The following is a 26,107-nucleotide window of genomic DNA, read 5'->3' on the forward strand; positions in this document are numbered from 1 at the left end:
GGAACTTCTTTCCTGTGAGGGTGGCAGAGCCCTGGAAGAGGCTGCCCAGAGAGGTGGTGGAGTCTCCATCTCTGGAGACATTCAAACCCCCCCTGGACACGTTCCTGTGTGACCTGCTCTGGGTGGCCCTGCTTTGTCAGGGGGTTGGACTAGATGATCTCCAGAGGTCCCTTCCAACCCCATGTGATTCTGTGATTCTGTGAAATATTTGCTGTCTCAAAGAGTAAAGTGATTTTATTGATACAGAAAGTATCTATTTAGAGACTTTCTTACACACTGAACTGAGATAACTTAGAAAAATAGATGATAACTCTTCAAGGGTCATTAATAGCTGGATGAAAATGGATGATTTCAGCTAATGACTCTCCAGAAATCAGCCTTCCACTACCTCTCTAATGAAGCAGCCGGGTGCTGTTCCCAGGGCCGGGCAGCTGGCCGATGAAAGGAAAGGTTGGCGATTACCTACTGCCTTGTCGGAGGCTCAGCGGAAGAGAACAGGAATATGGGTGTGTGCCCAGAAAAATCCAGATATTCATAAATGTTTTTTTCTGCGTGATCTTTCTGCCCTAACTTGACCAGAGACACTTCCCGCTGTGTAACTCTGCATGTTCTAAGTGTATTAAAAACATCACACTTCATTGGAATTTGCATTTCTTTTTTTTTTGCAGTTGGTGGACTCAGATGTTATTTTCTTTCAGTGTGAAAAAATATTCAGATTTCCCTTTAAGCTTAAAATTGGCATCTTTAGCCAGTGCCCGGTGCAAGCTTTTGGCTCAGTTCAGGACTATGAGTGTGCGTCTGACAGTAAGAGGACGTTTGAGCTGCCTGTGACACCCAGTCAGAAGGAGGAAATATTTTTAGCTAAATAAAGGTCCCAAATACTTGACCTTGGACACGTGCTACGGGCAGAAGAGCTGTTGTGAGCAGAGATGGGGGGGAGTGGAAGTAACAAATTCACTTCACTTTGCTGCTTTTAACTTTAGAAATACTCTTTCGGCTGTGGGAAAATCGCCTGGAAATGTGCGATACCTTTCTATCCAAGCTGAGTCACAAATGAAATAACACACTCTCAGGGTTGCAGAATGTTTCTAGTTAGGAATTTGATTTCGAAAGCCAGCCTGCGGAGAGTATCCCTTGCCTCAAACCGACTGCATGAACCTGGATGGCATTTACAAGCACCAGACTTGCCGGAGAAGAATGATTTAACTTGTAGCCAGGGTGTTATTAATTTTGTTTGCCGTTAATTTTGTTCATGCTTTCGGAGAGGTGACTGATAGTAGCCATTCCTATTTCTAGCCGACAGACCAGTGACAAAAAGATGGGATTTTGAAAAACGCGGGTATCTAACCACGCCTCTTGTGGTTTCCCTTCACTGCCACGTCAGCACGAGTTACGGCTGGCAGCGAGATGACGAAAGGGTATTGATAATCCGTACAGCCTTGGGTAGGCTCTTTAAATCAGAGCTCCTGGTTCAGGTTGATCACGTAAATAACTGGGTTTTTTCGAGAAAACAATACGTAAGGCACTTCAAGAAGTACGTTATTTGGCACGTGGATACCCTTTGTGTGGAAATGATGAGTTCTATCAGATGCTTGCGACGTGGCTTAGTTCCTCTTGCGTCCTAGCAAAGGCTTACTGCTCTGGAGGGCAAAATCTGAGACTAACAGGATTTAATGCTAGAAGGAGAAAGCGTGCTGGAGATCTTAACTTACCCGCCTCCTTGAGGAAGGATAAGAATCCTTTTCTTCAAGGGATTGTCATTGTGGACTGAACCTCTGGTGACTGACAATTCGTTATCCTTCTGCTTGGAGGCGAGACTGGAAAACCTTCCCGATAAAATGCTTGAGAAATGGTTGTTTACTCTGAAATCCTCTACCAAGGCAAAGACTTCTAAGTGTTCACGTGGTTGGGAAACCATCAAGTCATCACTTCTGATAGGCCTGGGCTCCAGCACAGCAGGTTGGATATCATTTCAGCGACTCGGATTAAGATCTAGTTGGAGATCTGTTTTGGTAACGGGTTTTGAGGATACTGCCTACTGCTTTTCCATGTTACTCTCATGGGGTTTGGTTTTTTTTTTTTTTGTTCTATTGCGGGCGGGTTGAACAACGAGATCCTCATCATGCTGAAGGAGCGATGGTTTGCTTCCTGCAGGGCTGAGTGAGGCTGAGGAGAAATTCTAGAGGGGAGGATCAACGAGTTCATGTGAAATCCCGAGACAAGTTGGGTGAGAGCATCCAACAGGGATCCAGTGGGACAGTCCTGCCTCTCGGAAACGCTACATGGAGAGACCAGAATTGCCCCCAACTTTTCACTGATGCTGGGATGGCTGGGGAAATCTGGTATACTTGAAGCCAGAATGATCTTGCGCTGGAGCGTGTGTCGCTGGCACATCTTGTGCTGTGGAGCTGTGGCTATCGGCCGCTTTTCACACGCTCTCCACGTTATCTGTATTCCAAAGGTAACCTGCCTGTAAACACAAAATTTTGTCCCAGGGTAAACTTTGGGAGTAATGCCTGGTAATTAGCCCCTTGCAGCTGGAGACTGGTTGAGTAAGCAGCGCATCCAAACACTTTGGTGTTTTTCAGAAGGCCTTTGCCTTTTGGACCTTTTTTGGCAGCTATGACAAAAGAGCCAGCACCATTGCTTGTTTAAAAAACAAAAAACCCACCAAAACCTCAACCCCCCCCCCCTTAAAACCTTGACATTAGCTCAGCTGACACAAATTCTGTAGGTGCCTAGAACCCAAAATGTAGACTGTTAAAGAAGTTGTGTCTGCTGCCTCCTCTGGAAAGGCTGCAGCGTTCCCTGAGGAATGAGCCTTGCCGTGCCCAGGGCGGTGCAGAGCCCCCAGCCGGGGGGGCAGCTCAGGCTGATGTCCTGGGGGGAGTCACAAATAACATCGCCCAATGGATATCTTGCCGGCAGTGCCGAAACCGCGGAAGGTGACTGTGCAGGAGGCTGCTCCCTCCCTTACAGTTCAGCAACGTGACCGTCCCACCCTCCTCCCGGCTCAGGCAAACGGGGGGGCGCGGGGAGAGAGGCCAGAGGCAGCGGGTGTGAAGGTTGCCTCAATGGCGCTTCCAAGCAGGAAAGGAAAGGGAGAGTGTGTACCTTCTGCATTGAGGAGCATCCTTCCGGCCTGCGCCTGCCAGCCTCTCTCGTCCCACGATGGCTGGCACGTTCTAACACGCTTCCTCCTGCTCTTCTGTGACAACTTGCGCAGAGCTGCTCTGTCCCGGGCTGCTGAAAGGGACCTGCTGCGCCCCAGCCCACCGCCCTTGCCCTTGCCTCCTGCCACCCCCCAGAGCTGCTCTCCCTGCAGCTGCCGGAGCTGCAGCACCTCCCCTGCTCAGCCCCGCTGCCGTAACTCCTTCTCACCGTCAGCCCCTTCCGTCCAGCCTCTCCCCCTCGGCCAGTCTCTGCTCCCCTCAGGCACGCACCAACTGCGGCACCCGCCGCCTCCGGGCGCTGGGGTTTGTGTGCGTGTGTAGGAAACAGAGGGGGAACGGCAGCTCTCTTGCTGCCACCGACTCAGCAGCTGTCCCTCCTGCTTTCCAGCTCTCCTCCTCTTCTGGCGGTGGCTGACAGCTCCTGGCAGGCCAGGGCTGAGGCAGCTGCTGCTCCCGTCTCCTCCTGTCACGGGCGATGCTGCTGCCTGAGCCATGGCTCTCCGGTGGAAGGCAGCCAAGACGCTGTCCTCTCCTCAGTCATCTTACGGTTTAGGTGGTTTTCTGCTCAAACGTGCAGCTTCTAAGGCTCCTGCTTCTGGGGATCTAGCCGCCCCTGTGCCAGGAGTAGGGAATTTCATGGCTGTGGGTTGCACGCGAGGAGGACATCATCCCTCGGCAGTCTTTGCCTGTTAAGATGTAAATTGGAATTTCCGAAAGGTCCCTGTGCTCGGCAGTTCCCTGCGATGGGACTATCAAAGGATGCTCACGCTGCTTCAGGTTGTGCATCACGCCTCTGCTGGGCATTCAAAACACGGGGAGGACTTAATTTCAGTTTCCTGCAGAGGCCACAGAGGTGGGGTAAGGAAACTCCCCCTTCCTCCCCATCTCGCCTTCTTGGAAAAGCTCCGGTAGGTGTGGTAACGGATGTACGTCTGCTGATTTGGAAAAACTATGACTGGTGCTACTGACTCAGAATTCAGATAAGGGACCACAGGTTGGGCAGAAAGAGGCCATTTCTTGAGATGTGTATTACTTTGTGGTGGGAGAGAATGCAGATCCAGGCCCTCCTGTATTTGGAAGGTGGCACGACTCCTGCTGTGTATAAAAGCGAGGAAAGGGGAACAATGACTATATTGCGTGTTAGGGAAGTTGTACGATTGTCTCTCTTTTATTAATGAATAGAACTAGTACTAGTACCAGGGTCACACCACCCCTTTTAGCTTCTCCTGCACCATGCCAGAGTAAGCTTCCAAAGCTCCAGCTACATAGAGTGATACCGTTCTGTACATGAAGCTGAGAGGTACTGCACCGTGTTCAGTACAGGGGAAATACTTTCTGAAGATTCAGCAGGTGTTTACACAGAGAGGACACCCATAACGAAGCCAGAAGAGCTAGATGCTGTACTGATCCTTGCGCTTACAATTTGCAGAGAGTGGGAATGTGACTTAAAGCCAGTCTGGGGATGTGTTCCACAAGTGCTTCTGAGGCATGGGGCTGGTAGCAAGAAAACTTGATTTTGCAAGATGGCTAAGCCAGCATTTAAAACCCAAGATTAAGATCTAGCTTTGTTTTGATTTTCTGTGCCCAGAGCCGCTCGCTGAGAATCCCTAAGAGAAATTATTTTAGACAAGCCACGCTAGCTTTGACATGAAACAGCAGAGTAGTATGCAAAATAAGATCCGAAAAGGGGATGAAGTTATGGCTGTGTACTATTAGCTTGTGAAACCATCTGTTGTTACAAAGATGAGAAACTTTATGCCAGGTACGCTAACTTAAAACATTCTTCCCATTCCACAGAGGATAAAGAAACAGTGAGGAGTATTTTGTAACAATACAAAAATCTGTTAAGAAGAAACACTTTGCCTGAACTGGGTGAATAAAGCATTTTTACTGGAGAAAAATATATGTACGAAAAACTCCTGTGAAAGTCTGTAGCATATGAGTATGATCCTTCAAAGTACAGCTGAGACTGAAGTATCTTCTTTGAAAGAAGAAAAGGCAACACAAATGCGCACACTGCTTATTCACAGAACGTTTACATCCTCAATTTTACAAAATAGCCACATTTTCTAAAACGCTCCTCTGAAACGCCTGATTAAAAGATGGTGAACCATAGTATCCCATCAGCAGCAGTTTATCACATCTATAAATCCAATTTAAATCTAGTTATAATAGGAGTGTGAGACAATAAAGAACAGCATAAGAGAAGTAAAAGGAGCTTCTAGTTGACAATGGATACCATATATATTTCCGAATACCCAAATGAAGATAAAAGTCTTAAATTAAATTAAACAGTTCTGTAAATGAGTAATAAACAATTTAAGATAGCACACGTGTGCTCTTCTGTCCAGTTGCCTCCTGGAAGGAATGGAGTGACTTGAAGCTGCAATTTACAGGATTTTCTGTAGGATGGAGTTCGCAACTTCCAGGGATTCATCTTTCACCAAGACAATATCATAAGAGTCCATATATTTTTCCAAAAGCTCATCTACCTAATTGCAGAAGGGATAAAGAAAAAGACCCACTTAGTTTTTAAATTAATTATGGAAAGGCGTTTTGTCATTAAAATATTGGCCAGTCTTTCCACCAAATTCAGGGAATGAGCCACGCAAATAGGTTTTGCTCCTATAAGTGAGTTCCCCAGGATGACAGAGTAGGAGAAGCCTGACGTAACTGTGTGCGTGTTCCAGGATAGAACAGCTCATGTTTATTCCAGGATCTCACATATAAACATACTGAAATTAAAACTACTTCTTCAGCTTCCTGAAAGGCAGAGAGAAATAGAAAACCGAAGTTTTCTCTCTCCTGAATGCAATCGGATGTGCGCTATAACCTAGCAAACAACCAGCTCTGTGTCTCCTTGGGGTGGGGGGAGGGAAAAAAAAAAAAAAAGAGGAGACGCTGCCTAAATTTGTTATTTGGAAGATTATAATTTTGCTCAATTATTAATGCATTATTGAAAGGAGGGGGAGGAGCCACAGGAACTTACGAGAATGAATTTCTCTAGCCTCTGAATTTTACTGCTCAACAGAACACCTTTTCGGAAGTAGTTCAGTACAAGAACTAAAGCAAGTACATTTTTGGTTTTGTAGCTTATGGGTTAGAAAAAAAGCTCGAGGTAAGAAATCCAGGAAAAATGTTTGAAATCTGAAGACAAATATGGGCCAAACACTTGGTTTGTATCTGAAGCTTATTATAATGAACCTGTTTCTAATTTTTGCAGTATTCCACTCAAAGTTCAAAGGGCTATGAGGCTACTTACTTTATCATTGAGATAGCCGATCTTAAGAATATGTTCAACATTGGCTACTCCATCTGCCATACTCAAGTCTCCTTGGGAATCACCCAGCAGTATGATATTACTGTTGTCTTTTAGTTGTTTGAAGTACTCTGTATTCTTCAAGGCACCATCATGTTTGTTGTAAACATGAATCAATTCTCCTTTAAATCCTTTTAATATTCCCTATAAAAAAAAACCCCACTGAAGTTATTTCTAGTATGATAAAGACAAGATAGAATCTAGAATGAAATAGGTGATATTACTCTTGAACTAACATTGAACTATGCAATCTCTAATGGTGAACAAGATAAATTACTGTTAAATAACTTAATGACTGGTTTCGTCATTAGTAGTAGTATTATTTAGTCACTGGTATTAGTAAGACTAGACAGACAGAGATTCTCCCTGCTTGGAGGAGGAGTAGCGCTGTACTGGGCTGAGTGTGAGGTTATCATTGAAGGACATGAATGATATCTTAGTCACAGCACGCTAACAGTGTTTGAACTGTTATCCTCTGCTTGGTTTTTGCCTGGGAGAGTGCCAAGTATGCAATTCTAATTTTCTGTATGGCAGGATAGATGGCTACATCTATTGCATTAAAACGTTCATCTTGTAGTATATATAAATAGCTACTAAATACCACAAGCAGTCATGTTTGATAAGAATCTGTTACTTCATACGTACATTTTCATCAAAATCCATGAAATTGGAAACCACTTTGACATTAGAATGGTAGACTCCAGCCTGGTGGATAACTTCCTCAAGAATGTCCCCAATCCCAGCAGAAAATATGAACACAGGAATATTATGCTCACTGAGCTTATCAAAGAAGTTCTCATATCCTTCTCTGTAACACAGGATGTAAATACAAATCATATCTCAAATAAAGCAAGCCAAGAAAAGTTGGGAGTTTTCAGAAGACATTCACATCATCTTTGGAAAAGAAAAATAATTTTCCCTGAGCATTTCACTTAATTTCCTTTGCCTCACCTTTTCAGTTTAGCAAGAACCATCAACCTAACACAAGACATGTAGTTTTAGGAAGAAACTCTTACATCAAGTCATTTGGTCTTAATCTGTACAATTCCCCCCGCCCAACACCTAGTCATGTTTTAAAGACTTAAAAACACTTCTTCCTCCCCAAACACCCCAGAAAAAGCAAACAACTAGTAGAACTCTCTCTAGCTACTATCAGGCTGTACATTTCCTTTCAATTTTCCTTCCTTAAACACCTGACTTTCTACAGGGTTATTACCGAAAAACAAATCTAGTTTCGTTTTGAAATCCTGAAAATATTTATTGTCACTCTTTCTAAAAGCTTTTTTAGTTTTCAGTACCCAATCAAAACTATGTATATTATTCCAGTAACAAGGTAATATTATCTCCATACACCTTCTCCACACAGACATTGATTGGTAGAATTTTACATTTAAAAAAAAAGTATGATGAAAATTTTTGAGGGAATTTTAGCCTGTGGATGAAGATTCAATCCACACGGGCTTAGGCTTTCAAACAGGCAGAGACAGTGTGCTTGTCTGTTTTGCAAAAGATAAGAAATTAGTCAGTATGATAAACAAACTTTTCCACAAATTAAGTCTTAACATCTTGTTTCAGTCATCCAAAATTTACAGACAATTTTGGAGAACTTTTAAAAGACACGGGAGCCACAGCACATTTCAAACAAAGATTTTGCTGGATTTTAAACTTGCCTTTAGCCATAAAGGAAGAACAACATTTAATACATCATATGAAACATAATCCTCAAGTCACTGCATTTTTATCTTGGATAAAACTATTCTAGGGAATGGTTTTCAACGGAACAAAGTTGCACTTTCCATTCCCCTTACAAAAAAAGAGTCGCCAGTCCAATTTCACGAGGATGGAAGTCTACATACAGAAATTAAGTTTGTAGAGATGGGACTCAAACTTTTTTTAATATTTTTTTTTTAAGATCTCTAGTTTATACAGTGATCATTATAAGTATTTAGTTACAAAATCTGAATAAAGCGGGGCCATGAAGAGCTATGTTCTAAGATTACAGTGTCACATTCTTGGGAATGTTTTTGTTTGTTTTTCCCCTGAAAAGATAAAGTAAGAATCTACAGAAAGTTCTCTGAAACAGTATTGTTCAAATCAAAAGGAACTTACTTCAGCATAACGTCAGATTCCCTCACCATTTCTGCAAACTTATCCTTTTGTAAGCCTTGTTCAATGAGCAGTGCATGAGATTTATTGTACCTAGAATTAAGCAAAAAATGGGTCAAAATTGACTTATTAAGATTCACCTTTCATTAAATCTCATGATGAAAAACATCCTGTATGGTTCATTCCTGATCACCCAAGTTAACAGCAAAGCAGAAACAGTTGTTGCACACTCAGAGAGATGAATCCAGTTAACGTGTTAGCTAAAAGCTAAGTACTGCCATAAGTTTGCTTTTAAGAAGCTATTAAATCTAATCTTACTACAATTTGAAGATGGGAGGTGTCTCTTACCATTCTACCATATACGGATATTTTTCTTCAATAGTGAGAGCTGGATCAATTTCAATAGCATAGTACGTTTCTTTCAGCTGCAGTAACTGAAGGGAAAAAACCAGCAGATGTTTAATGGATTTTTATAACACTCGGTATTTGATCTAACCAATCAAAATAACTTTCTTCATTCTAATTACATTATTTAGATAAAATGGAATCTGAAATGCTCTTTGAACAAAGAGCTTGTAAATATATCTTAAGAAGAAAAAGCGGATGCTGTTAAACTGAACTACATGCTACTACCAAGAATAGAAATATTTCTGTTCACTTGTATTAGTGAAGGGATGTCGTGCAGTCAGTGAGAAAGCTCAGAGAACTTTAAGGATTTGAAAGTATCCCTTGTCTTGTCATGCTGCCTAACTCAACACGCGGCACAGCCAGGGAGTAGTAACAGCTGTCTGTACAACAAACCAAGAGCTAGTAGGTTTTCTGTTTACCTTTTTCCGACATTCCTCTGTGATGAGCTTAGAGTTATCAATGATGTCTGGGGGGGGTGAAAAAAGAAGTGTTAAACAAGATGGTATATTTCTTTTTCTTTGCTCTACAACACTGTAAATGGCATAGATGACAACGTTTGATGACATACCATTGTTTCCTCAGAACTTTTCTTACCAGCAACCCTAAAAGGCACATTTTTCTTCACAAGAATGAAGATATATTACTGTCCTTCCCCTCATCTCCAAACTAAAAGGTAATTACAAGCTCTCTTATCAATTTCTTGAGATTTAACTGTTTCTGAAATTATCATGAGGTATCCTATGTGTTTTAGGATTCCCACTTCATTAGTAAATGGATTCTCTTTCTTTGTTCTAAAAGGCTACAGGATAAAAATGCCAAGGATTCTGCGCAGTCTCCTAACTGGTTCTTGAAGGCATTCGGACTATTACGGGTGCTTAAAAAATATAAGTCAACCCTACCATATCTAGCCACTAACATCTTAGAATTCAGAACTTAATGTTTTATTGTGAATGACAACTTATCTGATTTTAATTCACACAGATGTGATTAAAAAATGTATACATAAAACCATATACAGACAGTCACTAGAATACTTCCTCATGAGGATGTACAGGTGAGGTAACAAGTCAATATAAATTCTCGCGTATTAGGGAGTAAAGTGGAAAGAAAATTAACATCTAGGAAAAAACTAAAAGGAATGAACAAACCAGTCTATTAAAAAAAAATAAATGTACTCACTATGGCAAGTTGGACATCTTTTTCCATTGTAGGAAAATCTACTTAATGTCATATCAAAATCTGTAATAATCTATTTAAGGAAAGAAAAAGCAAAATTGTCTTACAACATGGAGGGACAAAATAAAGAATGGCTAGAAATTCTCAATGATCAACAATAGTTACAGCTGAGTAGCACGTCTCAGAAATCTCCCTATTTTATTGAACTATTGTAATGTAAGACAGAATATCCCATAAGAATAACTTCTTTTTCTAACAAAACTGTTTTTCTAATTCCTTTGGTCAGAGTATTTCCTGAAAGTACTAAGCATTTATGTTTATGTCATTTACTTAACTCAGTGTCTGGCTGAATTACAGTTGAATCAACAAGGGCTATTAAAAAAGTTAACAAATGTCTAAGTTTTGGGGATTTCTTGAAGGTTGTCTTCTGTTATGTATATATTCTTAAAATATTTTGGCATAGAGCAACAGTCACATGATTCCTTTATTCCAAACTGGTTACACCTTCTACTATTTTTACCTGAAGTTTGGCAGCTCCACCTTTGATGAGGCCACAAATAATCTCCTCTACTCTCCCTGGGTCCTTAATATGGACAGTCTTCTTCTGAAATTCCGGCATCTACGAAGAGTAATAACAAAGACAGAAATATACTTACAGAGGAAAACTTACTAGGTAATACCTGCTGTCCATCAGATTGGAAGCTCTGCATCTGCAAACATTTTCACGTTTGACATCAAGACATGCTCAGGACAGGAAGGCAAGTGAAGAGTAAGAAGCAACAGAAAATACTCTGGATGCATTAACTGATGACTGCATATGGTTCTGTTTGCTTTCAAGATCTGTTTTCATGTCCTTTCCTATTAATACCAAGTTATTCAATAAGCTGACACTCACAGACAAGATAATTGTATTTGTAGGAAAGAATGGAGGTATATAAAAACAGGATATATGGGGATCACCTTGTGGTTCAAGTATGTCACTGGGAGATGGTGAATCTTAAAACCAGCTCTTTGTGCAATTAATATGCCCTTAAAGTTTCCAAATAAATGGAGAAGACAGGCTGATTTTAGAGCCCTGTTGTTTTGTTGAGAATGCTGCATGTGTTACCCGAGTACCCCAATGCAACAAGGCCATACAGTAATTCCTGCTCCCTAGCCAGTTCATTAATCATTTTCCATTACCTATTTTACTGCACACTTTTGAAATAACACATGCTATCACACCACATACTCCTTTTGAATGAGGAATAGTTCTTGAATATTATGATAAATGAATTTGGTAAAAAAGAAAAAAAAACCCCACAAAGTCCCTACCCCTCCCCAAACACCACCTTCCTGCCCAAGCCTTTGCTCACGCTAAAAGTTTCTCTTCAGCCTCGCAGAAATGATAAAAGAACTACTTATTGGCAAAAATCTCAAAATTTAGTATGTATTTCTTTCCTTTATAATCACGAATGGACTATTTCTAAAGCAAAGGCATCAGACATTTGCAATCTGTCTATGTGGACATTTATGAGTAGCAAATTTTAATTTCTGTGTATAAAATGTCAGAGATGATGAAGTACTAGAAATTACATTTTTCACATTCTGATTGCTCAGCTTTCCTTTTCTTATAGCTAGCACGTAATCTTTGCTGCAATGAGCTAACAAAAAACCCAACCAAACAAAGCAGCTTCTATTTCCAGACACATTTCTCGAACGGGAGTTCTCTTATCGCCGACTGTTAATAAGGGACACAACACTCTTTCTTCCTGCTCTTGATGCTACTAAGCCTTTTCATTATTAGTAACAACCAACTTGTAGTCAAATTGCAGTTAGGTCATCATTTAAGGAAAAGATGACATTTTAAAGTCTTGCAAACACACGCATTTGTAATGGAAAAGACACTTGTGTGCTAGGGAAAAGAAGGAGCTGGAGGCACCTTTAAACACTGGCTCTAGTCCACTCTGCCGTCAGGGAGGAGCAAACTATCATTCTCCACAGATACTTATAGAATCATAGAATCACAGAATTGTCCAGGTTGGAAGGGACCTTTCAGATCATCCCGTCCAACCATCAACCTCACTCTGATCAAAACCATCACTAAACCATGTCTCTGAGCACTATGTCAACCTGGCTTTTAAATAGCTCCAGGGATGGGGCCTCAACCACTGCCCTGGGCAGCCCAGTCCAATGTGCAATAACCCTTTCCGTGGAAAAATTGTTCCTAATATCTAATCTGAACCTCCCCTGGTGCAACTTGAGGCCATTTCCTCTTGTCCCATCACCTGTGACTTGTCTAACCCATTCTTCAAAACCACCACTCACATATTCCTCACTTTTCTCAACCATGTATTTTAGTGCTCAACTATCTTTATGTTCAGAAGAGTTTACTTAATCTCTATTTAACCCTCCTTACTGTAATTAAGTCATTCAACATGGAGGAAATTATTCTTTTTCACAGATGCTCACAGATATTTTTCCCTTCTTCCTGGAGTAAAGAACCCTGCTTTCTTTGATTCTTTTGCAGAGTACAGTTTTCTTAACCTCTGACAATTCTTGATGTTGTCCTGGCTCATCCATTTGAACCGTGTTTTCCTTGAAACACAGCACCCATAGCTGTGGGTATAACCTTTCTGCGCCGCTCTCTTCAGGCTTCGGCTGAAGGGCTACTTTGCCCCATGTCTCCAGATAATCTCTCTGCATATACATTTGCACTTACTTTGTTAGCAGCAATATGGTGATAATGATTAAAATTCAGTTAGTAATGACCAAATATTCTTGAAAAATTACTTCTAGAGAGAAACAAGTAGTTGCACAAAGTGCTAAATTACATTTCGTCTTGCTGGATTGTATCTTTTCTTCCACATCAGTGCTTCTATTTTTCAATATAACAAATAATTCTAATCCTCAGTACTCTTACTGCTACTTTCTGGCTGATATCAGCTACATCCCAAACTGGGAATAATTGAGGAAGCCAATGAGTGTGAAAAAAAAATAAAATTATTGAGAAACATCCATTAAAGAATTCCCTTATCTTCTGAGAAATACATCTGCAAAGCATTTATAGCTAATTATTCATAATTATTAGCAGAAGTATGTCAACTGATGTAGCTTCACAAAACATTAACAATCTACAGCTGTTTAAGGACATTTTATGGTATTTCTTTTCTATGTTATACAGTGCTGGTAAATAAACAAAAGCAACCGTATCACTTGTTTGGTGGGTATACAGCATTTTTTCCACTATAATGAAAGTTAAAGCAATTTGACTCTGTTTTGTAGGTTTTTTTTCACTGTAAATTCACTAATCTAATTCCTTTGACTTTCAGGAGGCAAATGATATATGTATTTTTAGACTTGGAATGCAAAAAAAATTAAACAAAATCTAAACACGTCATTTTGTAAGAAGTAGTTCAAACATTATTTGGTTTACTTAGATACAAAGCAACAGACTTCCTAATATAACTGTTTTAAACAGAACAGATACTGGGAGAGATGGAGATCAGAGGGAGAGACTGCATGAGGAAAGTTGGATTGCTTACTACTGTTTTATTTCAGGCCGAGGCCTTTCGTAAGTTTTTGAAACACCCTGAGGAAAAACCTCCCTAGTAAACACTTCAGTAGATGATGTTAAACAAGGCATTGCTTAAGATCCTGAGTATAATGAAAGCTTCCTGCTTTGATGTTGTAAACTGACACTCCTACTCAAGATCAGTTTTTAAGGTTCATTTATTTCTAATACATCCTTCATTTTTACACAAGATTTGAAGTCAGTTGAAGAGTATTTTTTTAATTTACGAAAAAAAAAAGTGTTCTGCAGCATGTATAACCCAGATAATGTCAGTCTCACAGGCACTCCCACGGGCAAAAACAAGTCTTTATGGATATGGCATCTGATAAAGCCTCAGACAAACACGGTCAGTCAAAACAGCCACTGTCCCCATCACTAGTTCCTTGTATTTGTATTTGCTACTGAACGTTAAGTTGCAGTTCTTTTATTTAGGTTTTATCATTATTATCTTAGAAGTAAAGGACACTCTCTAATAAGCAGTCACCAGTTTTCTGGCAAACTGTCTCCTTCTGCCCGGTCTAGCTGTTGGAGTTCTGTTGCACGTCTGTCGTTGTTCAGAGTTGAAAGAGATAAGCAGATTCAAGTAGGAAAAAACTGGTAAGAGAGATGAAAGAACAAAGAGTGACAAAATGCTAATAAGAAAAGTCCAGTCAATTTGGTAAAATTTGTCTTTCTATTAACTGTTTAAGAGAGCTCTAGGAGTCAAGTCAACATACACAACAGGACCCAAATTCTGATGCACCAGCTGACTGGGAAGAACACATATGGAGAATAAAATACTCCATAGCAACTAACAAAGGCAAGAAAGCTTTTCAGGGCAAGGAGCTTTTACACACAGGGCTAAAACTATGTAAGCAGAGGAAAAGGAATTCGTATTTCATTGTGACAGCTGAAAGAACATCATATTGAATCAAGTGCCCCTGGTTATTCTGTCACTTTATAAAAGTGTGAGAAGAGTTTTGCTTTCTTACCAGGGACATCTATATGTTCCTTGAATAGCTCAGAGACCAGTATCCCTTTAAAAACACGTTAAAAGATGACAACTCCCAAAGGTAATTTGTGGTTGGCATATGCACTGGCCACCAATAGATTTAAGTTTCTAGTCTCTGACATTTTTAAGGAGCCTTTGAAGAGAAGCAAGGAGAACAAAACTGAAAAAGATTATTTTAAAGGCTGAGCTTAATTTGATTTATGAAAAGGAAAAAAAGATCTGCTTGGTTGTGACAGCAGGTAACTGGAATAAGGATGTAGGAAATTCTTTTGTAGCTAACGTTATAGTCATACCTTGATGAACGAACAGTAATGGATTCACGCAGGTTTGGAAATCCCCCAGTCCTACAAACCACAGAATGGGTCATTTACAACAAGGACAGTTCTAAAAATTACAAGTCTGTTTACTACATACAGACATGTCTGTAGCTGGGTTAAATAAAGTATTCACTGTAAAGAACATAATGAATTCTACTTTTAAAATAAAAAATTATACACAATTGTCTTATGCACAATTGGATAGCAAGAGTACAAACAGAGCTGCTTTTCTGCTGTATCTGGGTGCTGCTTATATATATAGTGTTCTTCGTATTTGAGACTGTATATCTAAGTGCATGCTGCCTCAGTTGGATTATTAAACAAGAGTTGATGATAATCACTAAAATGAAAGGTAGGTATCTAAGTGAACTCACATATGCCATAGTAGGCATTTCCAATCAGGTATCCCAGGAAATTAGTAACTGATTGTGTGTACAAGGTGTTATGTCATATTCTGCAGTTAAAATTCTACTGAACTTTACTAAGTGCTGGAGGTAGAGCAGTTACTTCCCTACCCAGTAAAACAATGATGTAAGTCCCCATGATTAAAAAAAAAAAAAAAAGGAAAAAAATAAAACGATGTCCTATAGAAGAGTAGCTAATACAAAGAAACTTCATACAAAAGACGACCGTGGGACCTTCTGTTGTTTTTTCCTGTAGTTTTCTGTAGTTTTAAATCGGGAAGGATGAGCTGATGGACGACTTGCTATCTTAACTACAACGAGATATGGCTCATTTCACAATCAGATACACAGTCTGAAATATTACTAGTAATAACTAAAACCACAAGCCTGGTAAGTAATGCTTTCACCAAGGACATAAAAAAATGGGGCAAAGTATTTTTATACTGATACGCTGTAAAACTACACTACTTGGCAAATACAAAGTTTTCTTATTTTACAAAGGCTAATCTAATATGGATGCCTCCCAAAAATCACTGCTAAGAAAACACCCTGGATTATGGGTGGATAAAATCTTAAGGGAACTTCTCTATAATTCTCAATGATCCATGAGTACTTTGTTAGGTGTCAGTAATCCTGAAGAATAATAATAATGACTGTTCTTGCACTTACAAACATTAAAGATATTCCACAAAATTTTAGATGACTATCATGTCGTAAAAGCACTAACACAATGAATAAGAACTAGCTGTAACGCTGTTGACAGTATGTGAATTTCAATTCTCACACAATTTCTTTCTTTCTACTTTGTTGGTAAACCTGCCTTAGACTAGACTAAGTTCCAAACCTATTAACTTTTGATATGGAGGACACAGCAGGGTGGGCTACCAAGGAGGGTGAACTAGTAATGTTATTTCTGCACAAGGAAAACGCAAATCAAAGTGATAAAATGGATAGGATTCAATTATTTGTAAATTTTATTTCTACTCTGTGGTGATAGCTTCCAGGTAAAAGAGTATAAACCAAGAGTAAATGGCATTTATTTTGGGAACTGCGAATGCTCAGTCCCAAGGTCTGAGGCTAGCTATCGCATATACTGACTGATGGACATGGACCAAACCAGGCAGGGCATGGCATCTGCGATAGCTGTGAAATTTGATAGCCTGGCGAGCTACAGAAAATTGGTTTTGGCGTTCTTGGTGGCAGAAAATAATGGTTTGCTGAAATGATAAAGAAAAGGGGCACGTTCTTTAATTTACATTTACATCTTATTTTCCACTCCCTTTTTCTTTTTGATATTATTACAGAACATTACCTTCATCTACTTACTCTAGAAAAGAAAACTTAGCAAAAAACTTCTGAAGAGCGTGCAAGCTTCTTCATGTAACTTCTGCTATTCGCAATGCGGGAGTTGCAAGAAGTGGGGGAACCGTAACAAAAACCACAGAATGGGAGCCTGTGCGTAACTTTTCCTCCATCATGTAGAGCTATGTGTGCTCATATATGTATAAACCATACATTGGCTTTAATTCAGACAATTTGAATTTTGGTCCATGAGTGCAACAGAGGTTTCTCTTAGCAGCCCCAGCTTTTCAGACAGGAACATTCTAAGCTAGAGAACACGAGTGTAGTCACGTCAGTGACTCCATGATGTGCAGCTTGTCAGGGGAACTGTGCTCGTGCTCATGCAGCATAACCTGAGCTCAGCACAGGTATTTATTAATTTACAGTTACCAAATCCAAAACCATAATATGTTTTATTATTATATGATGTAAACTCAAATACGGTAAGAAATCCTTAGTAACCAGTAATTACCAAATTACCCCTTTGGTAGTTTTGCCAAGAAATAGCCTTAGGACTACTTATCTAGAAACAAATAGGCAAATGTTATTATGGAAATGAAACAACAGAACATTGAGTATCTTCACAGTTGCTCGATAACATGCTGCAAAAATGGCTACCCAGCACAGGTTATATGAAATAACTGGAAGTGGCTTCACTACCTAAACTATTTTTAGAAATGGAATAGAATGAGTACTAAAAATAATTTTTCGTATTATATTTTGTTTAATTATTTACATCTTTTTACACTTAATGGGCTGGGTTCTGATATTTAGTTTGGAAAAAAACCCATAAAAAAATCTGCAGAGGGCCTTCACAGAAAACATGACAACAGCATTTCCTCTTGGCTTCTAAAGGAGAGTACCTGTGCGTTGAGCTTAGGGCACTCCTGATTCTTCTGTCCTTGATTTTGTCCTACTGCAACAGCATAGGTGGCAAGCAGAGTCCAGAGACGCAGGGCTTGCATACAGGCTGCCAACAAAAACCAACCAAATCCTTTTAAGAATTGGTCTGCTATATTATGTGCTCTTTGCTATTCTTGCTGTATAGAAATAAAAGCAGACATGTATGGTACATAGCTACGCCACGCCGAAAATACCCACATTTAAGACCACTCTGATACATATTTATAAATAGAGGAACATTTAAGTTGAATTAACCTATTCAATAAAAACCGGTAAATATATTTATTCCTTCAATGCTGTTGCCAATTCTATGCTATCAATTTTTTCTTTTAAAAATACAATTTCTCACAATAAACCACTGTAAGTAATGCCTCAGCTCATAACCCTGATTAAAAATGCAGGCAGCAGGCAGTCGTGTTGATAGAAGCTGTGCGCACTTACCAGAGGGTTTCACAGGAGCAGCTGCAGAAGCAAAAGAAAATTCCTCTTGCTTGAGGAACACTAATATAGCAGCACAAAGTGCAGTTGAGGGCGTTTCCAAATACAGCCTGACTAATCCCCGTGCAAACCCCCGGGTCCTGTGACGCACACCAGCAATGCCCAGCGGTTTGTACTGCTCAGCAGTACAGCCGGACGGGCTTAGGGATGATCAGCTGGTGTAGCAACAACAAAACCTTTGACCTTCACTGAATGAACAGCTCTCATGGATGCAGCAGGCAAATTTGGAGGCTCTAACAGGGGAAGGCACTTGTTTTTCAAAGCAGAAGTTTACTGCTTTGTTACTTTTTAACCCTTTTACAAAACCTTCTGGAGTATTTTAGGATTTCCTGTTGCAGAGTGCCACAAATTTCTTACAGCTCACTGACATGGTCTCGTTAACATTTATAAGGAAGCACCCATTTATTTGTGTAGAAGCAGTGAATTGATTACTTAATTAATCTTTGCTTTGACTTTAATTACCCATGTGATACTGAAACAGGAAATCGAGGAGGCTTGTTTGGCAGGATTTTTGAAGCACTCAACATGCTTTCATTAGTCTGTCATTAGGCACCTTGCCTGACCAAAGACAGTAACTAGGTGACACAGAAGATGTATTTAAAAGGAATCTTTTTTACTGTCAGAGGATGAAGGAAGCATTGTCTCATCGTATTTACACTTTGAAGTTGTGCAAATGCTTGGAAATTAACTCTTCCTATAGCACCAGTGCAAGCTTCCCTATACCATCCCATAATTCATGTTCAACCTTAGGTTTATGATCACTATTTCAGGCTGCCGGAACTAACCACAAACACCAGACCAAATTGTACGCGGCCATGAATGCGAGCAGCACAATTGTCAGAACTGAAGCCAGGGCAGGTTAGTAGTATAGCACATATAAAATCCCTAACGCTATAAACCACCCCCCCTGCCCCCTCACTCCATCCCCATTACCAGAGCTCTAGAAATTCATCAGCTATGAAAATTTCCAGGTAAGGAGGATCTGCTGGTTTTCTGCATTTAAAAAATCAGTAGACTTTCTCTGAATGGTACAGTGGATCTGTATGTTTGGGGTCCACATTCCAACTGTAGGCCAGTGTGTACGGTCAGGATTCCTCAGACTCTGACCTACACAGAACACTTGCATTTCTTTCAATGTGCTCTCTGTGTTTTGACCCAATGAAACACAATCATCCTCTTAAAAATGAACAAGATCCCCCAAAATGTACATGCTAAGGTTTGCTATATCCTGAAGCAGCAAAACAGCTTGAAAGGTATGTTCAAAATATAACATAATCCCTGCAAAGACTATATACAGTTGTCATGGTTTAACCCAACAGTAAATCAAACCTACTTGGCACTGGTATTTGCCAACTGGTCTATTGGTATTGGTCTATTCATAGCCCCCATCAATCTACCTGTTGTAGCATTTGTATAGTTGTAACAGGCAACATACCTTCTGAAGCACGTTAATACAGTTAGCATGCTTTTGGTTAATAGCATCACCGTAACAATGTTTGGGAAAGTTATGTACAATCTTGAATAAATATGAGTTATTTGCACAACAAAAAGCTGTAGCTTATGCCAGTGCTGGATTTGCAATTTTAAAAAGTCTCTGAACGAGGAAGTAAAGTATGCTTGCTAGATGAATCATGCAGTTCAGGTAAAGGCATCACTTCATACATTCCGTTTGCAGAGTACCTGTCTTTGAGCTTTTATGTATTTCAAAGGTGACAATGGTACTGATATAAATGAGTCTTGTGAACCTCATAGGTGAGACTGGGATGTGGTGGGGCTGGCCTGTCGATATGTACTTCTCAGATGTCATTTAGTGGGAAAATCAATTCTAATGCGGCATGGTCAACACGCTGGAGGGAAGGGATGCCACTCAGAGGGAACCGGACACTTGAGAGGTGGGCCTGTGCAAACCTCATGAAGTTCAACCAAGCCAAGTGCAGGGTCTTACACCAGGGTCATGGCAATCCCAGCCACAAATACAGGTTGGGCGGAGAATGGCTGGAGAGCAGCCCTGAGGAGAAGGACCTGGGGGTGTTGGTGGATGAGAAGCTCAACACGAGCCAGCAATGTGTGCTGGCAGCCCAGAATGACAACCGCATCCTGGGCTGCATCAAAAGAAGCGTGGCCAGCAGGGCGAGGGAGGTGATTCTGCCCCTCTGCTCTGTGCTCGTGAGACCCCACCTGGAGTACTGCGTCCAGCCCTGGACAAAGAAAGGACTTGGACCTGTTGGAACGGGTGGAGCAGAGGGCCACGAAAATGCTCAGACAGCTGGAGCACCTCTGCTATGAGGACAGGCTGAGAGAGTTGGGGTTGTTCAGCCTGGAGAAGAGAAGGCTCTGGGGAGACCTTAGAACGGCCTTCCAGTACCTGAAGGGGCTACAGGAGAGATGGGGAGGGACTCTTTGTCAGGGAGTGGAGTGATAGGACAAGGGGGAATGGTTTTAAATTGGAAGAGGAGAGATTTAGACTAGATACTAGGAAGAAATTCTTTCCTGTGAGGGTGGTGAGACACTAGCCCAGGTTGTCCAGAGAAGCTGTGGCTGCCCCATCCCTGGAGGGGTTCAAGGCCGGGCTGGATGGGGCTTTGAGCAACCTGGTCTGGTGGGAGGTGTCCCTGCCCAGGGCAGGGGGGCTGGAACTCGATGATCTTTAAGGTCCCTTCCAACTCTAACCATTCTATGATTCTAAGAATTTAAAGAAAGTTAGCTTGCTCTTTATGAAAGTTGGGGAAAGAAAAAAAAATGTTTTTTGCCTTTTTTTTTTTTAACCTTAAATACAATTTAAGACTGAAGAAAAGAGTTGCAGAAATTAAGTCCAACGTTTACAGACTAGTTTTTGATATACCAGGCTAAGCACAAAGCATTTTAAGTGAATGATCACAGTGTTAGTGAAAGAGCTAGAAAATGACGTGAGCAAAATTTCTGTAAACATTGATACAGCCAACACCTATTTCTTAGAAAAATATCTACTGTATCTTTAATTACTTTCACTTTAATGAAAATGCTGGATATGAAACTCCTCATCTACAAACCAAGGAAGACTGCCTTTGCAACTCTAGGAAACCTTTGTGTCAAATGCTTTAATTAAGTAACAATAGCTACTACTCACCATGTTCTCTTGCTGCTCATTTTAGTCAGTTGAGCATTTTGTTTACGCTGTTTAACTTCTGGGAAGAGATGAATTAAAATTACCGCTTCTTTTTTAGAGAGAGAGAAACAAAGTCCAATATGACATTTCTACTCTCACAATACTGAAGGTCATTTAGATATATTTTAAGAACCACTAACTAAAGAGGTATAGCTATTTCAACACATACGTTCTATTTTAAACTTTTCTCTTTGGCTGAGGGCCATATCTCGACTGCAGAATATTCTACACAGAAAAAAAGAGAGAGAGAACGAAAAGAAAACTCAAAATATTAGGTGATTTGTCATTCATTTAGGGCTAGGAAAAGGTTCAACTTTCTATGGTGGTGTGTTTGCAGAGATTCAGGGTGCTCTCAGAGAGCGGGAAGCACTGGAAGTTTTAGTCTGAAGCAGAGACAAACTGGTTCTGCTGGTTCTTACACACCCCTGCCCTAAGTTGCACCTATTTGGGGAAAGAAATGAACCCAGCACAGATAACCGTGTAAGCAAGTAAGCCGAATTTTTTCTTTTTTAAGATATAAACTTGAATACTTCAACTAAAGTGTCATCAGCTTTTAAAGATCAAGAAAGAGGTCATATTTAGGAGTCATTTCTGTTCATTAGAATATTTGCTACAAAAATTAGAGGTGACTGAATCCTGTCTACAATATAAACATTAGCTCGTGACTTTTCATGACCTTACTACCTTTTACTCCTGCTTAGTGAGCCTGCTACAATTGAACAACTTGGAATATATTCCCGTACATTGAGCATATTCCCCAACTTTACTTGAGCCATACCTTGTTTTATTGCAGGCATCAATTTTAAACATTAAGGAACTGTGTTTGTTTTCTAATTTTGCTTTTGTAATAAGTCTACTTAGTACTTATTTTCCAAAGCAGACTACTTGACATAATCTCCACAAGAGAGGGAAAGCTAACTGACCTTAGCACTCAAGTACCAAAACCAAGCAGAAGAAAGAAAACAACATAAAAGAATTTAACTCAAACATGATTTTTATTCATACCCTAGTGAACTGAGTTAATGGACAGCATACTGGTTCCAGCAGTAGTTTTTTATATTTGTAAGTGACAATTATAAAGAAAACATGATAAATGTTCAGTTTGATGAAGCTGGGGTAAATAAAGGTTTAGAAGGATGCCTTGCAGTCATTTATTTTTCCAGTACAGGTGTGGTGTAAAAAAAATGCTAGCCATATTTACAGCTATGATGCAATACAGAAATATTATTTGTATATGAAAGTATGTGTGTATTATAGAGATGACTCATGAGGAATGTAAGAGAGTCTAAACAGAAAGAGCTTGAACAGCACTTGCTATGGAAAAGTGCTAAGAACATGTTAAAGACCAAATTCATTAAATTGTGATAAATCCAGAGAAGACACATGCTAAGGTGGTGAGGGTCTTAACCTGAATGGTTTTAAGATTCAGCAGTATCATTTGAGCTGAAAATTTCTTTCGCCAACTCAGCTATCATATTTTAAAAAGGCAAAAATAAATGCATGCACAGAACAGATTATAGGTAGACACTGTATCACAAGATGTATTTAGCAATTCTGTTCGCTAGAAATTTTCTAGATCTGATCAGAGATCAATCTTTCTTTACCATACAAGAGAAAACTGCTGATCTTCTACAGTCTGATCATTTATGACTGTACTGTTATTAGTGCTAACCTACACACCCAAACATATATAGGACTGATGATAAACTTCTGAAGTGTTTATTCTTGTTGTGTTTAATACAACAATCACTATGATGTTGCTCTCATTGAAAAATGGTATCTTGATAAAACGCCTGTTCATTAAAAAAATAGGGCTACATAAAGACACATTTTAATTCAGCAAGATAACTGAATGTTTTAAGCATGGGATAGAGCTCAGTTTCATGAGGACTAAGCAAAGGTTTTAAGCAGTGGACAAGACCAATGATTAGCTTATGTTAAGGTCATGCAGTGAGATAAATTATTCTGGTTTAATGATCCCTCAAGCTGGTTACTCTATAAAAGTGTATGAGGCCAGAAGTAGAAGGGGGTGGTGTTAGTGTTGAGTGTTTTGCCTTTTTTTTTTTTTAATTAAAAAAACCTCCATTTCCGCAGTTCTGGAAATCTAAAATGAATAGAGTTTTAGCATCAATTTGAAACATGTAGGAAGCCATGACTTGCAATTCTATATGGAATTGATTGTTCAGATGATTCTGAAATATCTGAATACCGCAGCATCATTGTCCCCTGTGCACCTTCCTCTTGCGCTTACAAAAACACTCTAAAAGCAGAGATCTCTGCTGAGGATAAATTGCAACACACATTTGGAATCTTACAAGAACCTAGGAATGAGGGCAAGCCAAATACATTGCGGACTTGGTATCTTGAAGTGCAGGTAATAGAACATAGGGGTAAGAGGGTTTGGATGGACTTAACACATTAATTAAAGACATTGCTCAAACACAGAGGTATTGTTACACATTACAAAACTCAGAAAGAACTGTAAAGACTGTGGCAACAGAAGTGTTGACACTTTATGCAATATTTCAAATCCTCTATAGAATCATAGTCTATGAAGAACTAATAGTAACCAGGGCCTGAATTCCCAGCATTTCATGTGATCTCCTCCTGTCAGTTATTGCTCCACGCAAAAATTTGGTTTCTTTTTGAGAGAATATATGGGGTACAAGCCGTACAGAACCAGTTCTGACAATTCTGGGATTGAATGAATACAGCTCAGGGCAGGCATCTGTTGCCTCTGGCTGTATGTTAGGGGAATCACCTCATCTCTGTGCTTTACTCCCACTGCCTCACCTTGGAGAGAATTAACCTTTGAAACTGGTAGCTTAAAAAACAAAAAGTTATGTATTGTTTAGAAATCACTGAGTACCTGGAAATGTTTGAGTGATCTTCAGTCAGTAACCGTGTATCTTGGAAACACTGGTCTATAAATGATACCCTACCTGGGCCGGAATTTAATCTGATGTTTCTTTCTTAACCATTCCTCTCCTCCCCTTGCCAAAAAAAAGAACATAAAAATACTCTAAATGTCAGCAGGCTCAGATCAGTACTAAGAAGTTATGATATTAAGCTTACATTTTACAAATAGCTTCTAAAGCGCTAGAATTTAAAGAAGAAATCAAGGTTGTGACACCCACTCAATCCAGGGCAGAAGTAAACTGAGCCTTTTTTCTTGGCCTTCATAGTTACATTTCACTGGTGCCTATTCTTACCAATGCTTTCTGGATAGCCCTCTTTATAAATCCATTATGCACTTGCAACTTAAATACTGAATACGCTTCTGGTTTCCCTACCTTACAGGGTATAGAGCAGAACTGGAAAGGCCCTGAGAATGGCAGTAAGGATGAGCCGTGATATTAAAAGGTTCCATACAATGAAGAATTTAATATAACAGAATTCCTCAGCCTGGAAAAGAAACGACTGGATGGCATAGAAAAGGTTAATAGGGAAAGATTGTTCACTATCTCTTCCAGTGTAAGAGGTAGAGGTCATCAACTAAAATTAACAGGAGGCACAATCAAAACAAATGAAAAGAGTCTGCTTCAGGTCACACAATTAAGTTGTAAGACGTGGAATTCCTTTCTGGTGATACTGTAAGTTTACACAGCCTTAAAAAGGTGCTAGATAACAACATGAAAAAAGCTCATCTTAAATTACAGACACTGTCTCTGAAATACAAGCTGCTGGACGCTGGGAAATAATTCTGGAAAAAAATCATTATGACTTGCTCCATTCTTATGCTTCCCTGGGCCTCTGCATAGATCACTGTGAGACAGATGATACTATCTGTACCAGGCAAGACCTTTCGTGGAAGGTAAGTCAACACTCCCTGTTTGTAACATGTAATGACAGTCGGAATCATTTACTCTTCATTATAGTGCTTCAGTTTAATTTCAAGTATCTTATTTTTTACCCCATCCTTCCTTTTTTCTACTGGTTCTTTTTCTGTGAGCACAGATACAGAAAATTCAGTTTTGATAAATCAGAATTTTTTCATTTGAGTGGTACTCTCATTTTCCTTTAATACTGCTATGGTAACAGGATAGATGTTGGAGTCTGGCTATCTGAAAGATCTGCTTCCCTCTCATATTACACAGAATCTAATGCTTACTGAAAGAATGCTTACAGGTGAGGTTGTTGGAACAACTAATCCTTCTTAAAAATACCAAGGCAAACAGTATAGAATTCTAAGAACTGGCAGTATGTAGATACTGTGGTATATTTATAAATTCTTAATTAGCTATCAGCTGTGCAAAAGCTTATCATGCATAATAACATAATTTTGATGACCAATACTATCTTGTCCCCAAACTGTACATTTGCATGTATACTTTTAATAATTAAATACCCTGTATATATCTATAGCATAAAATCACAGAATGGTTAGAGTTGGAAGGGACCTTAAAGATCATCGAGTTCCAGCCCCCCTGCCCTGGGCAGGGACACCTCCCACCAGACCAGGTTGCTCAAAGCCCCATCCAGCCTGGCCTTGACCCCCTCCAGGGATGGGGCAGCTGCAACACTACACATGCATAATGCACATATGTTGAAATAATTTAAAACAAATAATTGTTTCCCTGGAAGCTTCCCTTATAACACTGTCTAGAATGGAATTTGCATTAAGCCCAAGGCCTGGACTGAAGTAGTTGCTACTGATTCTCCCCTTATCTGCTTCTAAGAAAGAAACATCTGCTTAGATTTTTTTTCACTAAGCCTAAGAATGCTGTATCTAGATCAAATAAACTCTGACCCCTGAATGGTGGAGTTGCAGGA

The 26,107-nt window shown here is 39.8% G+C and overlaps 1 protein-coding gene across 11 annotated transcripts in view; it reads right to left on the minus strand.

Annotated features, from left to right (window-relative positions):
* Window positions 1–4,316: 4,316 nt before the first annotated feature.
* Window positions 4,317–26,107, minus strand: part of NT5C3A (5'-nucleotidase, cytosolic IIIA) — a 30,641-nt gene continuing 8,850 nt past the window's right edge. For 2 of the 11 annotated variants that reach the window (XM_074150665.1, XM_074150662.1), the window contains exons 2-10: window positions 17,652–17,758; window positions 10,703–10,801; window positions 10,186–10,255; window positions 9,426–9,472; window positions 8,947–9,032; window positions 8,602–8,691; window positions 7,138–7,300; window positions 6,436–6,636; window positions 4,327–5,665 (exon numbers count right to left, since the gene is read on the minus strand). In XM_074150665.1, coding sequence (XP_074006766.1) covers window positions 5,564–5,665; window positions 6,436–6,636; window positions 7,138–7,300; window positions 8,602–8,691; window positions 8,947–9,032; window positions 9,426–9,472; window positions 10,186–10,255; window positions 10,703–10,801; window positions 17,652–17,753 — 960 coding nt within the window. In that variant the 5' untranslated portion in view covers window positions 17,754–17,758 and the 3' untranslated portion in view covers window positions 4,327–5,563. Of the gene's footprint in view, window positions 5,666–6,435; window positions 6,637–7,137; window positions 7,301–8,601; window positions 8,692–8,946; window positions 9,033–9,425; window positions 9,473–10,185; window positions 10,256–10,702; window positions 10,802–15,019; window positions 15,071–17,651; window positions 17,759–18,132; window positions 18,274–21,295; window positions 21,432–26,107 lie in introns of those variants that run through there. The other 9 variants (XM_074150670.1, XM_074150671.1, XM_074150669.1 and 6 more) reach the window with 9 other exon arrangements.

Source organism: Numenius arquata, chromosome 7 (genome assembly GCF_964106895.1).
Source record: "Numenius arquata chromosome 7, bNumArq3.hap1.1, whole genome shotgun sequence".
Lineage (NCBI taxonomy): Eukaryota > Metazoa > Chordata > Aves > Charadriiformes > Scolopacidae > Numenius > Numenius arquata.